Source organism: Microcaecilia unicolor, chromosome 10, assembly GCF_901765095.1.
Source record: "Microcaecilia unicolor chromosome 10, aMicUni1.1, whole genome shotgun sequence".
NCBI classification, from domain to species: domain Eukaryota; kingdom Metazoa; phylum Chordata; class Amphibia; order Gymnophiona; family Siphonopidae; genus Microcaecilia; species Microcaecilia unicolor.
The window spans coordinates 68,483,900-68,500,255 of NC_044040.1; the positions used below are offsets into that span (position 1 = coordinate 68,483,900).

General features: G+C 45.3%; 1 protein-coding gene across 1 annotated transcript in view; it reads right to left on the reverse strand.

The window, feature by feature from the left end:
- The window catches only part of ADAMTS20 (ADAM metallopeptidase with thrombospondin type 1 motif 20), a 294,657-nt gene that overhangs the window by 129,497 nt on the left and 148,804 nt on the right, over positions 1-16,356 (reverse strand). Inside the window, exons 16-18 of the mRNA XM_030215611.1 lie at positions 14,998-15,093; positions 9,538-9,704; positions 8,126-8,255 (exon numbers count right to left, since the gene is read on the reverse strand). Coding sequence (XP_030071471.1) covers positions 8,126-8,255; positions 9,538-9,704; positions 14,998-15,093 — 393 coding nt within the window. The remainder of the gene's footprint in view (positions 1-8,125; positions 8,256-9,537; positions 9,705-14,997; positions 15,094-16,356) is intronic.

Genomic DNA, 16,356 nt, shown 5'->3' on the forward strand with positions numbered 1-16,356 from the left:
ACTAAATAGATATATACAGTGCTTTTTTTGTGCCGGTACGCAACGGTACGGCGTACCGGCACCTTTTTTTGCCCGCCCCCCCTCCCCCCCCCCCCCCGCGACACTCCGGGCGAGTCCTGCACTTAGTTTTTTTTTTTTTAAGACTCAGAACGCGCGAACGATGCAGCCGGCAGCGACTGAAAGAGGCTGTCTGGGCTGGCGTCTGCGTCGGAGCTTCCCTCACCCTCTGCGAGTCCCGCGAAACAAGAAGTTGTAACAACAAAGGCGGGACTCGCAGAGGGTGAGGGAAGCTCCGACGCAGACGCCAGCCCAGACAGCCTCTTTCAGTCGCTGCCGGCTGCATCGTTCGCACGTTCTGAGTCTTTAAAAAAAAAATAAGTGCAGGACTCGCCCGGAGTGTCGCGGGGGTGGGGAGGGGAAGGATTGGGGAGAGAAAGAGGGAAACCAACAGAGGGAAGGATTGGGGAGAGAGAGAAAGAGGGAAACCAACAGAGGGAAGGATTGGGGAGAGAGGGAAAGAGGGAAACCAACAGAGGGAAGGATTGGGGAGAGAGGGAAAGAGGGAACCAACAGAGGGAAGGATTGGGGAGAGAGGGAAAGAGGGAAACCAACAGAGGGAAGGATTGGGGAGAGAGGGAAAGAGGGAAACCAACAGAGGGAAGGAGTGGGGAGAGAGAGAAAGAGGGAAACCAACAGAGGGAAGGATTGGGGAGAGAGGGAAAGAGGGAAACCAACAGAGGGAAGGATTGGGGAGAGAGGGAAAGAGGGAAACCAACAGAGGGAAGGATTGGGGAAAGAGGGAAACCAACAGAGGGAAGGATTGGGGAGAGAGGGAAAGAGGGAAACCAACAGAGGGAAGGATTGGGGAGAGAGGGAAAGAGGGAAACCAACAGAGGGAAGGAGTGGGGAGAGAGAGAAAGAGGGAAACCAACAGAGGGAAGGATTGGGGAGAGAGGGAAAGAGGGAAACCAACAGAGGGAAGGATTGGGGAGAGAGGGAAAGAGGGAAACCAACAGAGGGAAGGATTGGGGAAAGAGGGAAACCAACAGAGGGAAGGATTGGGGAGAGAGGGAAAGAGGGAAACCAACAGAGGGAAGGATTGGGGAGAGAGAGAAAGAGGGAAACCAACAGAGGGAAGGATTGGGGAGAGAGGGAAAGAGGGAAACCAACAGAGGGAAGGATTGGGGAGAGAGGGAAAGAGGGAACCAACAGAGGGAAGGATTGGGGAGAGAGGGAAAGAGGGAAACCAACAGAGGGAAGGATTGGGGAGAGAGGGAAAGAGGGAAACCAACAGAGGGAAGGAGTGGGGAGAGAGAGAAAGAGGGAAACCAACAGAGGGAAGGATTGGGGAGAGAGGGAAAGAGGGAAACCAACAGAGGGAAGGATTGGGGAGAGAGGGAAAGAGGGAAACCAACAGAGGGAAGGATTGGGGAGAGAGGGAAAGAGGGAAACCAACAGAGGGAAGGATTGGGGAAAGAGGGAAACCAACAGAGGGAAGGATTGGGGAGAGAGGGAAAGAGGGAAACCAACAGAGGGAAGGATTGGGGAGAGAGGGAAAGAGGAAAACCAACAGAGGGAAGGATTGGGGAGAGAGGGAAACCAACAGAGGGAAGGATTGGGGAGAGAGGGAAAGAGGGAAACCAACAGAGGGAAGGATTGGGGAGAGAGGGAAAGAGGAAAACCAACAGAGGGAAGGATTGGGGAGAGAGGGAAACCAACAGAGGGAAGGATTGGGGAGAGAGGGAAAGAGGGAAACCAACAGAGGGAAGGATTGGGGAGAGAGGGAAAGAGGGAAACCAACAGAGGGAAGGATTGGGGAAAGAGGGAAACCAACAGAGGGAAGGATTGGGGAGAGAGGGAAAGAGGGAAACCAACAGAGGGAAGGATTGGGGAGAGAGGGAAAGAGGGAAACCAACAGAGGGAAGGATTGGGGAGAGAGGGAAACCAACAGAGGGAAGGATTGGGGAGAGAGGGAAAGAGGGAAACCAACAGAGGGAAGGATTGGGGAGAGAGGGAAAGAGGGAAACCAACAGAGGGAAGGATTGGGGAAAGAGGGAAACCAACAGAGGGAAGGATTGGGGAGAGAGGGAAAGAGGGAAACCAACAGAGGGAAGGATTGGGGAGAGAGGGAAAGAGGGAAACCAACAGAGGGAAGGATTGGGGAGAGAGGGAAAGAGGGAAACCAACAGAGGGAAGGATTGGGGAGAGAGAGAAAGAGGGAAACCAACAGAGGGAAGGATTGGGGAGAGAGGGAAACCAACAGAGGGAAGAATTGGGAAGAGAGGGAAACCACAGAGGGAAGGATTGGGGAGAGAGGGAAAGAGGGAAACCAACAGAGGGAAGGATTGGGGAAAGAGGGAAACCAACAGAGGGAAGGATTGGGGAGAGAGGGGAAAAACAGATGGAAGAATGGGGAGAGAGAGGGAAAACACAGATGGAAGGATTGGGGAGAGAGGGAAAAACAGATGGAAGGATGGGGAGAGAGAGGGAAAACAGATGGAAGGATGGGGAGAGAGAGGGGGGAAAACAGATGGAAGGATGGGGAGAGAGAGAGGGAAAACGGAAGGATGGGGAGAGAAAGAGGGAAGACGCTGGATGGAAGAATGCAGAAAGAAATAGGGGAGACACTGGAAGGATGGGGAGAGAAAGCAGAGCTGCTGGATGGAAAAGGGGAATAGAGAAAGACTGGAGAATAAGAGGAAGGGGCATGGGGAGAACAAGGGTGAGGAAAAGATGAAAAGCCACAGGTAGATGAAGGAAATTAAAGAATGGATAGTAAGAATGAATTAAATCTGGACAGAGAGAGAGCCTGAAAAATATTGAAGAAAGCAAAGAAAAAGGAGACAAAAATGACAAATGGCACAGAAGAGTTAAGCGAAAACAAAGGAAAGCAGAATCACAGACTGGGACCAATATGGAAAGAAAAACAGTCACCAGACAACAAAGGTAGAAAAAAATCATTTTATTTTCATTTTAGTGTTTGTAATATGTCCAATTTGAGAATTTACATTGGCTGTCTTATTTTGAACTGGGTATACTGGAGCTGTAAGAGCTTACAGAGTTTATTTATCATGAAAAAAAATCACGTTATTTTTTTCTGCTATAGTACTATAATATTTTCAATGATGTCTGTTTATATGCGCCATGGCTGGTATAGGGGGTGTGGTTAATGTGGGTGTGGCTATCATAGGGGTGGAGCCATATGTGGTGACCCCGCCCATAATGAGTACCGGCACCTTTTTTTCTACAAAAAAAGCACTGGATATATATTCCATTACGAAACCCCACCATACTTCTGAAGGTTTAGGACAGAATACCACCTCATTTGCAAGGGCATGAAACTATGCGATAACATACTTAGTTTCAGGATCACTGAAACCATTGATCACTAATAAATCTATTCATTGCAGTTTTGCAATTCAGTAATATGGCTGATAATGACATAATATAATAAAAAGGGGAGAAAAATTAGCAAAAACGTGATACAGTGGATTTTATAAAGTTCTTTCATGTAAGAGAGAGCTGCAGACAGTTAAAGTGAGTGGAAGCCCTAAATATGGTGATAACTGAGGGCACCAAACATACTTTTCCCTCTTAAGTTGTAGGGTATGTTACAGGGTAATCTTAAGAAGTTGACCTGGAGACATTAGGGATTCCGATTCAAATATCAAGATACTTGATTTGTGAAGTGGTTTAAAGATATGAGGAAGACCATTTGACATCTCATCATTTGCTGGTGGTCTCCTTTGGTCCACCTCCACTTCCTTGATTTTTCACTCTCTTGTGCGTAGGGTTTCGTTTCCTGATTTATTTTCCTTGGACTTGAAGATTTTATGAATATTTTTTGCATATGAAGTGCTGATTTACTCATGTAAAAGCTCTTTATAAATTAGGTCATACATCAAAGAACACGTGGGGCAAGTATTCACACATTTGTGAGTACAGGTGCTCATGGGAGGAATTTAGGTTCAGCAGGGGCAGAGTTGCAATTTACATGCCCACTTTATAAAATACATGCATACATGTGTACCTTGTAGGGACGGGCAGTCATTTTAAACAAATATCAGTCACCAATAAGAATGTGGATTATGTGCACATACTGCCAGATTCTATATAACGCGCCTAGAAATCCGCGCCAAAATCCATGCATATTCTATAACAACGTGCATAATGTAATTGGCTTAACAAGCTAATTTGCGTTGATAACAGCACTTAACAAGCAATAGTGAGCACTAATTGTCAATAATTAGAATTTACATGAACAACTCGCTAAGCGTATTCTGTAATAAACTGCTCCTAAATTCTAATGCATGCAGTTCAAAAGGTGTGTGGCTATAGGTATGGAAATAGGTGTTTCATGGACATTATAAAATTTACATGCATAGATATAGAATATGGACCAGTGTGCACAAATCTATGCGCAGGGATTTACGCCACTTTTTCGTTGGTGTAAATGGGTGCGCCTAGTTTTAGAACTTGAATACCAACTAAGCATATTCTATATACCATGTCTAAATCTAGGCACCGTTTATAAAATTCGCTTAGGTGGAAATGTTTACCACACGGATTTTGTAGGCGCCATATATAGAATTTGGCCCATAGTGTGCACTTTTCTTATAGCAGTGTATACTTTTTCCAAGTATGTGCAATGGTTTGTGTATAAGTACTGGTTCAAACATGTGCATATTATCATGAAACAGTGCACACTCCCCCGAATTCTATAAAAATTACATGCACAAATTTGGCACACGCCTAATCTGATTGCTCAATTTAATGACATTACGAGCCATACTAGGCACTCAAAGATAAGCGCCATAATAGAATAACTGAGTGCTGACTTTGGCACCCAAATTTAGGTGCCAAAACTTACACTTGCTGAAACCAGGTGTAATTCCTAATGTCCAATTTGGGTGCATATCTCCAGTATTCTATAACACTATCAGGCTTATTTTCGAAAGAGAAGGGCGCCCATCTTTTGACACAAATCGGGAGATGGGCGTCCTTCTCTCAGGGTCACCCAAATCGGCATAATCGAAAGCTGATTTTGGGCGTCCTCAACTGCTTTCCGTCACGGGGACGACCAAAGTTCCCGGGGGCGTGTCGGACGTTTAGCGAAGGCGAGTCTTGGGTGTGCTTAACACATGGGCGTCCTCGATCCATAATGGAAAAAAAAGGGCGTCCCTGACGAGCACTTGGACGATTTTACTTGGTCCTTTTTTTCTTACTACCAAGCCATGAAAAGGTGCCCGAACTGACCAGATGACCACCAGAGGGAATCAGGGAAGACCTCCCCTTACTCCCCCAGTGGTCACGAACCTCCTCCCACTCTCAAAAAGAATTGTTAAAAATATTTTTTGCCAGCCTCAAATATCATACCCAGTTCGACAGCAGTATGCAGATCCCTGGAGCAATTTTACTGGGTGCAGTGCACTTCAGGCAGGTGGACCCAGGCCCATCCCCCCCTACCTGTTACACTTGTGGTGGTAAATGTGAGCCCTCCAAAACCCACCAGAAACCCACTGTACCCACATCTAGGTGCCACCTTTCACTTGTAAGGGCTATGGTAGTGGTGTACAGTGGTGGGTAGTGGGTTTGGGGGGGGGGTTGGGGGGTTCAGCACACAAGGTAAGGGAGCTATGTACATGGGGGCAATTTGTGAAGTCCACTGCAGTGCCCCCTAGGGTGCCCAGTTGGTGTCCTGGTATGTCAGGGGGACCAGTGCACTATGAATTCTGGCTTCTCCCACAACCAAAGGGCTTGGATTTGGTAGTTTTTGAGATGGGCATCCTCGGTTTCCATTATGGCCGAAAACCAGGGACGACCATCTCTAAGGTCGGCCATCTCAACATTCAGGTCGACCATCTCTAAGGTCGACCTAAATGTTGAGATTTGGGCGTCCCCGACCGTATTATCGAAACGAAAGATGGAAGCCCATCTTATTTCGATAATATGGGTTTCCCCGCCCCTTCGCAAGGCCGTCCTGCGAGGACGCCCTCATAAAAACTTGGGCGCCCCGTTCGATTATGCCCCTCCACGTGAAAAATTTTAGAAACACTCCTAATCCGCCCATATACCTCCCATAGCCACACTCCCTTTTGAGTTGCGCACCATGGGGTTTGGGCTCACATTGTTATAGAATAGCGCGTAGCAAGATGTACATGCATATCCAAATTAGTGCTGATTAGCGCCCAATTATTGGAACTATGAGGCATATTTTCAAAGCACTTAGCCTCCCAAAGTTCCATAGAAACCTATGGAACTTAGCCTCCCAAAGTGCTTTGAAAATATGCCTCTTAAGTCTTGTGAGACAATTGGGTGCACATCTTGGACTGCGTCATATATAGAATCTGGGGGTATGTGTGCATAGTGCACACTCTTAACAATATTCGTTTCTAACTGAAAAAAAAAAAACAATCACAAAAATGAAAAACGTCTGGGTACCCTTCCCTCGTACCTTGCAGGTGCAAATGTCCGCACCTTGTAGGCACAAATTCTGCAGGATTTTGTGGTAGTATTTTATAAAGACCCTTGCAATTCAAAGTGTAAGCTGGACCCTGAGCAGCTGCAGAGAATGGCACAGCCCACTGCACTCTCTTCCTCCTCCTCCTCCTCCTCCTATTGGCCCAATCAGAGGCAAGGTAACTAGAAAGAAAAGGAGGGCAAAAAGGACTGGGTGCGATAACCAAAGGTTGGGGGGGGGGGGGGGGGAATCAGCTGGGTGTGAAGAGAAAATGAGGGTATGAGAGAAGTATTGGCTGGGGCAATGAAGAGGAACTGGGGGACAAGGACAGAAGGGTGTGAGAAAGGAGACTGGAAGAAGAGGTGAGAGTGGTGACAGATATAGAATGACAGGGGCATGTTTGTGAGAAAGAAAGGATTGCAAAAGGAGGAGCATTAGAAAGAGAGAAGAGACAGTGGTTAAGAGAGGACCTGTGAAGAACGCTTCTGAAAATTTTGGGCCTCATTTACGAACATGCATTAACCACCTACTATTAAGGTGCATTATGGTAATATAATGCATGTTACTGCCCTTTAATATTAGGTGCCACAGGCTATATAGTAATTAGCCAATGTGCATGCATCAAATGCATGCAAAACAGCTAATTACTATGCATATTAAATAATGTAGAAAAATGATGTCCTATTGTAATGTAGCCATCTCCATGTCCATAGCGCGCCAAGGGGCCCTTTTGCAAAGCAGCACTAAAAACTGGCCTTCTTGCACCCTTACACAAGTCTTTCTCGTGCACTAAGGCCATTTTTAGTGCTGCAGTAAAATGGCAATTTTCTATTTTCGGCATTAATAGCCATGGGCTAATTTTGCTATTAGTACATGGCCAGTAGCAAATGGGTCCTTAACACCACCTACTTTGTAGGCAGTAAAGACTCATACTATTCATCTCAGCCTCATTTCCAACCACAAAGGGGGAGATTCTATATATAGCTCCTAAAAATCAGCGCTGAAATCTGTACTAAGTGTATACTATAATCGGTGCATAAATTTAGGTGCCGATTACAGAATACACTTAATTGATATTTCAGCACCTAAATCTACGTGCACCCATGTACACCAACGAAAACATGGCATAAATCCTAGCGCGTAGACTTAGGCGCACTGAGCCATATTCTATAACTAGGTGCATACATTTCAGAACACCCACGAAACGTCCCATTTCCCTGCCCGTAATCATGTCCCTTTCTGCGCGTGTTAGAAGTTCAGCACACGTCAATATAGAATACACTAAATTCTAATCAGTGCCAATTAGTGCTCATTACTGCTTGTTAAGTGCTGTTATCAGTGCTCATTAGCTTGTTAGGTTATGCGCATTGTTATAGAATCTCTAGGCACGCTATAGAATCCGGGGGGGGGGGGGGGGGGAATGGGCAGATCAATGCTGATGTGCTAACTGATTAGCATAGATATGCCCAGTCTGCGCCTCCAGACACAGTCCCTCGGTTAATGTGTGGGTAGCACATTTGAATGTTACAACAGATGCCTCAGTGCGTCCCGTGTTAAGTTCTTTTAAGCTGTTAGTACTTATCACAGCTTAGTAAAAGGACCCCTGAATCTTATTAAACACTGAAGCTAAATCCAGCATTTTAGTTCAATGAAATGAAATTTTACCTTGGCACATTTTACTGCAGTGTTGTCGGGGCCCATTTGGATCCCATGAAAACTGGCCACTTCTACTTTCTACGGGGATATTGAAGGAATAACGTACGTCAGGGTTGTGTAAGTTTCCTACACATAAGACCTTTGCACAAACAAAAATAAAAGATAATACATCTAGCTTTCTGTCAATACAGTCATTTCATGAAAACTATATAGTCAGTTCAATTCTTAAATTTCATCAATACTAAAAGCAAATTCAGTCTTCAAAACATTTTGGATAAATACAACAACTCGATCGTCTATATCGAAGGGCCTAGATTGTGGAATTCTTTACATGTTCGGCGCCAAGCTTTACAAAATATGGATGATTTTTAAAAACTGTACTGTTTCAGCAAGCGTTTGATATCCCTTCTTAGGGGCAAATTTTGTATTGCCTGGACAATGCTAGATTTAGAGTTTTATATTATGACTAGCCGTTAAGCCCGTTAAAACGGGCGAGATTTGTATTTTGCAAAATGTAATAATTCTCACCTCCATGTGCAGCAAACCTCCTCTCTCCCCTGCCCTCCCCTCCCCTGATCCATGTCCAGCAACCCTGCTCTCTCCCCTGCCCTCCCCCCATGTCCAGCAGCCGTCCTGTATCCCCTGGTCTCCCCCCCCCATCCAGCAACCATCCTCTCTCCCCTGCCATCCCCCATGTCCAGCCGCCCTCCTCTCTCCCCTGGCCTCACCCCGTCCACCGATCCTCCCCTCCATATCCAGCAACCCTCCTCTTTCCATTGGCCTCCCCCCCTCCCCCAACCCTGCCCTCCCCCCCATGTCCAGCAACCCTCCTCTCTGCCCTGCTCTCACCTCATGTCCAGCAACCATGCCCTCTCCCCCCTGCCCTCCTCCCATGTCCAGCTACCCTCCTTGCTGCAGCTCCCTCCCCCCTCCGTACCGGGCCCCCTGCACTGACTTGACAGCGCCTCTCACCTCCGTGTGGAAGCGCTGCAGGCAGCAGATCGCTCTGCTGCTGCCTGCAGCGCTTCCACACGGAGGTGAGAGGCGCTGTCAGGTCAGTGCAGGGGGCCCGATACGGAGGGGGGCGGGGGCGGGAGCGGCGGCGGGGATGGGGGGAGGTGGTTGATGCGTGCGATGTTCGTTTCCAGGCTCCAGTGGCAGCGGCAGCGTCTGACAGTCCGACTCTGTTTCCCTCTCTGTTCCACCCTCTGACGTCATCACGTCTTGACGCGAGGGTGGGACAGAGAGGGAAGTCTGTACTGCACATTTGCAGGTGAATCAGTCACTTGCGATTTATATGTTTAATTATGTTGTATGTTTTGTGAAATGTTTATTATTATGAATATGCATTGTTCCCCACTCAGGGTTGTAAATGTGCGGGTTATATATTTTTTAAATAAATAAATTAATTAAAACTACACCTGTAACACAAGGTCTTCCTCAAGTCGATCAGTGCAGTTTATCCACTCTACAGAGTAATCCGATCCACTGTATTCAAAAATGGTGCCATGTATATTGATTTCCCTTTTAAACATGCTCACAACAAAATTTCCATTCAGGACAAAATTTCCTTTACTGTCTGCCAATGCTGAAAGAGGAGAAAATGTTATTTTAAACCATCAACATGACAAATCATGGAGTCAGTGTTCATCCAGGACTTTTCCTACATTTGCAGGATTTAACATTTTGAGATCACGCGTTGACATGTATTCTGATCTTCGGACTGCAAAGATTGCAATTCACATTAGAAAAAATTCAGTTACATTTTACTGAAAGCCTGATTTGCTTTCCAAACTCAAGTCTAACCAGATATGCCTAACCCAAAATATGAACTCAACCTTTATTGTTTAGAAGACAGAACTTTACATTGGACTGATGCAATGCAGTCAGCCCTATTAGCACAACAACGGATGCTGACATTTGAAAGGTGTCAAAAGTTGACACAAATACCACTCTACTATTCTATTACTTCTGTACATGAGTCTTGGTTCTTGCTAGCTTTAAGCTGTTTAGTGCAGGAAGAACTGTGTCTGCAAGTCTTGCATTGGAGTTCCTTCTTGCATTGTACATGAAGAGGTAGTGAAGTGGTGCTTGTGGCAGTGGAGGCAGGCCTGGGTGGGGAAGGGAAAAGCAGGGCACCGATGTATAGGTTGCAAGGGGTTCCAGAAACCTTAGTTCCATTCCTGGCTTTTTGTTTGAGGAAATCCAAATGTTTCAGGAATACATGTAAACAGTGGATACCAATCCTGCACATGGCCAGGACACAATGAATGCTAGCTGCTTCTTATTCAGGCTGCCTATGTGTTTTCACTTCAGTAGACTTTAATTTCATCCCCAATCTGAACTTCTTTTAGATGACTAGGTGTTTGCAGGAGAATTCATCATTACTTATATGGGCTGCTGCTTAGGATTCCTATTTTACATTGCACAAATGGTAACTATATAACAAGGTGCTTAGACAATGTGATTAGTGAGGCTATATTATGCTTTATTATAAAGCCCATTACCAATGTTGATGTATCACTAATTAAGCAGGCATTGACCAATCTCATTAAGGGAGGAAGTTATCAAGACGTGGTAAAAGTTAGACTTTTACTGACACATTAAACTACTGAGGGAATCACCAACCAATGGTAGCAGGTTACTGACTTCCATGGTATATGAATAACAATGTGAGCAGCCTCACAAGCAACATTATTTTACTGACATGGGAGCGCTGGGCCACAAAGCCGTGGTCCAATTCTCCCAGGCACATCTTAGGCAATTTAGATTGTAAGCTCTTTGAGCAGGGACTGTCTTTTTCATGTTTGGTGTACAGCGCTGCGTATGCCTTGTAGTGCTATAGAAATGATAAGTAGTAGTAGGCCAAGGTCACAGCTGCTCTCCTATACCCCTGCCATAAATTAAGGCTCCCTGGAAGGCTCCGCCCAAATAGATGTATCCCCCTCCCCCACATACACACCTGGAAGATCCCTCTCCCCAATAAAAGACCCCCCACTTGGAAGTTCACTTCTCAAGTCATGACACCCCACACCCAGAAGGCCACCCTCCCCCCATAAGCTGCAAAGGCCCTCCAAACTCCTGCAGTTCCTCTCCAGGCCTACCTTCAAACATCCCGTGGGGTCAGACAGGAGCGATCCCTAGTCACTCCTGCCCTTGCCATCTCCAGGTTCAAAATGGCACCAGTAACTCCTAGCAGCAGGGCCGGTCTTAGCAAGTGCGGGGCCCTATGCAGACCAATTTGGTGGGGCCCCATCCTAGCCCCGCCCCACCATAGTCCCGCCCCCACCATAGCCCCGCCCCTACCCTAGCTCCACCCCATTGATAAGATTATTCCATTTTTAGAACATTTTTTATGAAATTTCAAATAAAGACAAATGAAGCTAAACTTGTACAAAAAAACTGATTGAAATAATAAGCGCAATGCTATCATGAAACCTCCCCTCCACAGAAATTATTCAGTTCAAATCCACTACAATTAGTAGTTCTAATTCTCATAACAAAGGAGAATAAAGGAAAAATATTAAGAAAAGATTCAGTACTTTCAAATTCCCCTATTACTCTGTAACCCATATATGCAATAAAATAAAAATGAAATGAAAAGATATACAATAAAATAAAGTGATGTGTGAAATATAATGTACAATATAAAAGCATATAGACCACCAAGGTATTAAAATTGTTTTAAAATATATACCACAGCTCTCTGACTCAAGAAGACTCCGACTCTGTCTGTCATCCATAATTGTCTGACAACACACAGAAAAAAAATAAGTAAAAACAAATTGTCACAATTAATGCCTTATACACCAATATACCAGCCATACGGAAAATGCAGACCATCAACAATATGAAGCTAGCAAGGGATCATAATATCACAATTCTCATGTAGAACCACAAAACACCCTTTTAGAGGTAGTGTGTCATGATTTAGGCTCTACACCCTTTCTGATGTTTGGTGCCACCTTAGTAAGGCCAACACACAATCTCTCCACTGCAAAACACTATACACAAACTTGTGCAAAAACACACTCATAACCTTAACAAACCATAAACAGCACTAATGCCAAGTACAGAACGAGCTACAACCTTATGCGTGGCGTGGAAAGGCAACTGTAATTACACCTGGCTCTAAAACACCAGTACACAACCTAGTGAAAAAAAACAAACAAAAAGGGATTCAAACTATACGCTAGCAGAATACTGTACCTTCCTTGATCACACCTGAAAAACACATGAAGGCAAAATACTGAACTGGAAAGTTACCTCAAGAAGTCAGACTCAGCATGCAGCAATACTACAAAAATTGAAACGTACATGAAAAATATCACAGACGCACATTTCCAAAAACTAACATATTCCAATTAATAAATCCTGAAAAAAATAGTTTTTTCTACCTTTGTTGTCTGGTGACTTTGCTTTTCTGATCATGCTGGCTCAGTACCGATTGTGCTGCTATCTGTCCTCTTAACTCCGTTTCCAAGGCTTCCTTTCCATTTATTTCTTTACTTTCCGCCTTTCTTCTTCATTTCTTGCCCTACATCCGTAAGTAAAAGCTGGGTCCTCCGCAGACTTGGATCCAGTGGATCGAGCTTCTGCCTATTTTCTATATCCATGTGCACTTTTTCTCCTCTCTTCCTTTTCCCTCACCTCATCTCCTTCCTCACTCTTCCCTCGCCTCCATCCATGTCCAGCATTTCTTCTCTCTCCTCCATCCACCCATGTCCAGCAACCCTCCTGTGCCCCCTGCCCTCCACCTATGTCCAGAAACCCCCTCCCCTGCCATCCACCCATGTCCAGCGACCCTCCTGTGCCCCTGCCCTCAACCTATGTCCAGAAACCCCCTCCCCTGCCATCCACCCATGTCCAGCGACCCTCCTGTGCCCCCTGCCCTCAACCTATGTCCAGAAACCCCCCCCTGCCATCCACCCATGTCCAGTGACCCTCCTGTGCCCCCTGCCCTCAACCTATGTCCAGAAACCTCCTCCCCTGCCATCCACCCATGTCCAGCGACCCTCCTGTGCCCCCTGCCCTCCCCCCATGTCCAGCGACGTGACTCTCCTCATTCCCCTGCTCCCCCTCCCTCCAGCCACCTGAGCCCCCCTCCCGTCTGAGCCCCCCCTCCCCGACCCGCCAAACGACCCTCTTCTACCACCCGACCTGCCGGCAGCTTACCTGACCCAGCATTTTAAAACAATCTACAAGCAGCGGTGCCTCGCGTCTGTAAAAGAAGAAAAATCACTTCGTCCATTGGCCGGCCTTCCCTCATGTCCCGCCCTTGCGGAAGTTACATCAGAGGGCGGGACATGAGGGAAGGCCGGCCAATGGACGAAGCGATTTTTCTTCTTTTACAGACGCAAGGCACCGCCACTTGTAGATTGTTTTAAAATGCTGGGTCAGGTGAGGTGCCGGCAGGTCGGGTGGTAGAAGAGGGTCGTTTGGCGGGTTGGGGAGGGTGGGCTCAGATGGGGGAGGGGCTCAGACGGCTGGAGGGAGGTGGAGCAGGGGAACGAGGACTGCAGAGTCGCGTCGCTGGGCATGGAGGGCAGGCGAGCAGTGGCGGTGGTCGGAGAGGCGAGGTAGACTTGAGGCGCGCTGCACGGGCCCCCTTAGGTGCGGGGCCCTAAGCGGCCGCCTCTGCCTAAGACCGGCCCTGCCTAGCAGTAGTCTTGCAATACTAGGTGGTCAAGTTACCATATAAGTGAAAAAGGCCTTAATTTGAGGGGGGGGTATCAGAGGGCTGCTGTGACTTTGGGCAGCCCCTTTAAAATGTGCCCAGGAGTATCAGGATGCATCTTTGCAGCCCAATGCTTCTAGGCCAGAAAAATAACCCCAGCTTTTTGCTGGCAGTATTTTTCCGTCTATAACATGGCTTGTGGTGTTCACTCTTTTAACCATTTTGCTTTTTAACTTTTGACATTTCTTTTACACTGGTTCAGGCCCTGAGTTCAGCTTCACCCTATCCTCCAGGACCCTTGAATTTTCTTTTAGATGCTTCGCTCACTGATCTATTTGTAGGTTTCCCCACTTAAAGCAAGTACCCTAAAATTTTTCTTTTGTGCAGCACTTTGCTTTCTAAGAAAGAGGTCAGCTATATATAAAATAGGCTGCCCTAGTAATACACAAACACAAATGCATAAATTTATACCTGCTCTGAGACAAGCATTAAAGCACACAGGTTCTATGTGTGTCCTGGCACACTTTATAAAGTCTGCTCTATAAACATTTTCCCACAGCACACCTATAAGTTCATGCATATACAGCCACATGATTTTAGGAAGGCCCCTTTTCCACATGTTCTTCAGGGATTCCTAATCCTATACTCACCCTCTCTGCCTGGAAAACTGTGGAGAAAGATCTTTGGTTGATCACATGCAAGGGAAATTCTGCATGTCTTGCTTGTTATGTAGACACTGTAAAATGGCTGGCATTTGCAAAATATCCCTTCATTTTTGTTCTTTCATGTTACTTGTTACTTTTATTCAAAATAAATGCTTTATTTTGGCAAAGCTGTTTCTTTTATTCTTTTCAAAGACATTCTGGACTAAATCCTATAAATGGTGCCCAAAAACATTTTGTCAGTAAAGAGGTTAAATCTTTTGTTACTTACCATAAATTGTCCATAATTGTAAACCTCCATTTCCAATAACCATCAGAAGAAAACACATATTGAACTTGTATTTCAGAAACTGAGCTTTAATTATTTTCTGAGGAAATTAAACCTTGGTAAACCTGAGAACTTCTGTAAGTCAGGTGACCTAGGTTTAGTGTAAAATACGGTTCTGCATTTTTGAGGGTTTTTAAAAGACTTCTAATAATTGGTGTCTGCAAAAGACACCATGCCACGTTAAGGCATGAGTCGCTTCCCTGAAAACATTTACCAAGATAGTTGTCATCCTCAGGTCTTCCTGAGTAACTGTGCTGATGTACATCAATGTTTGTGGCTCCAGCAGGAATTTTCACTACCAGGTTATAACCTGAAATATAATGAAGAACATGAATCAGAAATGGGAACATGGTAAAACTGGTAAACTTTTTCTTGACTAGTGATTACATACTTCTCCCAATTGTTTCACCTGTTGTGAGTGGGCCTCAAGAGATCATCTAATCTTACATTTGCCTCCAGGCAGGATTTGTTGTACCTACACCACCCCCAACTGAGGTTTTCCCAATTTCTTCTGTCTAATTCCCAGGTGCAACTGAAATATATCCATAAAACTTGTGTAAAAATGAAAAGACTGGTGAAACCCTTCAAAAAAAAATTGTCCTCTCACAACTTACTCTCTTATGGAGGCCTTAATACTTTTACAACACAAGTTCAAAACATTTCAAGGAAGGCTGTGATAAAAAAAATAATCCTTGGTTTCCCCTGTCATCACCTCACACTCTGGAATGCACTCCCTGAAAGATTTCGCTCAGTGCAAGACTATCTCTACTTCAGGAAGCAAGTGAAAGCTTGACTCTTCTCCAGAGCCTTTAATGGAAGAAGCATCTAACTTGTTAGTCACACACACACAAGGACTAACACTGGTTGCACATACTGTATCAGGATTTGCTCATCCATTTCTACCCTACCTCAGATAATATTCATGCACCTTTCTGATTTCAGGTGCAACTTCCTTTAAGTTAGTCCCCCTTATTCTCTAAGTATTATTACTGTATCTCATCTGTCTATAGTTCCGCCTCTGCCTACACCCTATGCTGTCTATTAAGAGGTTTCATGGTGTATTGTGTGAACATTGTAAGTAGTATACTAAGCCATAATGTTTACCATTGATTTTTTTTTCTCCTGAAATTGTCTATTACCTATGTTTTAGTTGGGCGCACATCTTGGAGCGGAACCCAATTTTGTGCGTCAACCCCCAGAACCTATATATGGAGCACGCTGGAATTAACGCATGCTATTCAATTAGTTAACGAGCCTATTACTGTTCATAATTGGCTAATGAATGTATATCTAATTTCTACCACATTTTCTGTACCTTAAACACAATAATATTCTGCATTTCTCATGCCGATAATGGCGATCGCCATTGCGGCATAATGTAAGCTACATTGAGTCTGCAAAGAGGTGGGAAAATGTGGGATACAAATGCAGCAAATAAATAAATAAATAAATAATGATCAATTATCAACATTAACTAGCAATAATTAGAAAATATGCACACTTCTTTTTAGGTGTATTCTAAAAAGAGGTACACGTAAATTCCAGCGTGTGTAGCCAAAAAGGGGGTGTGGGC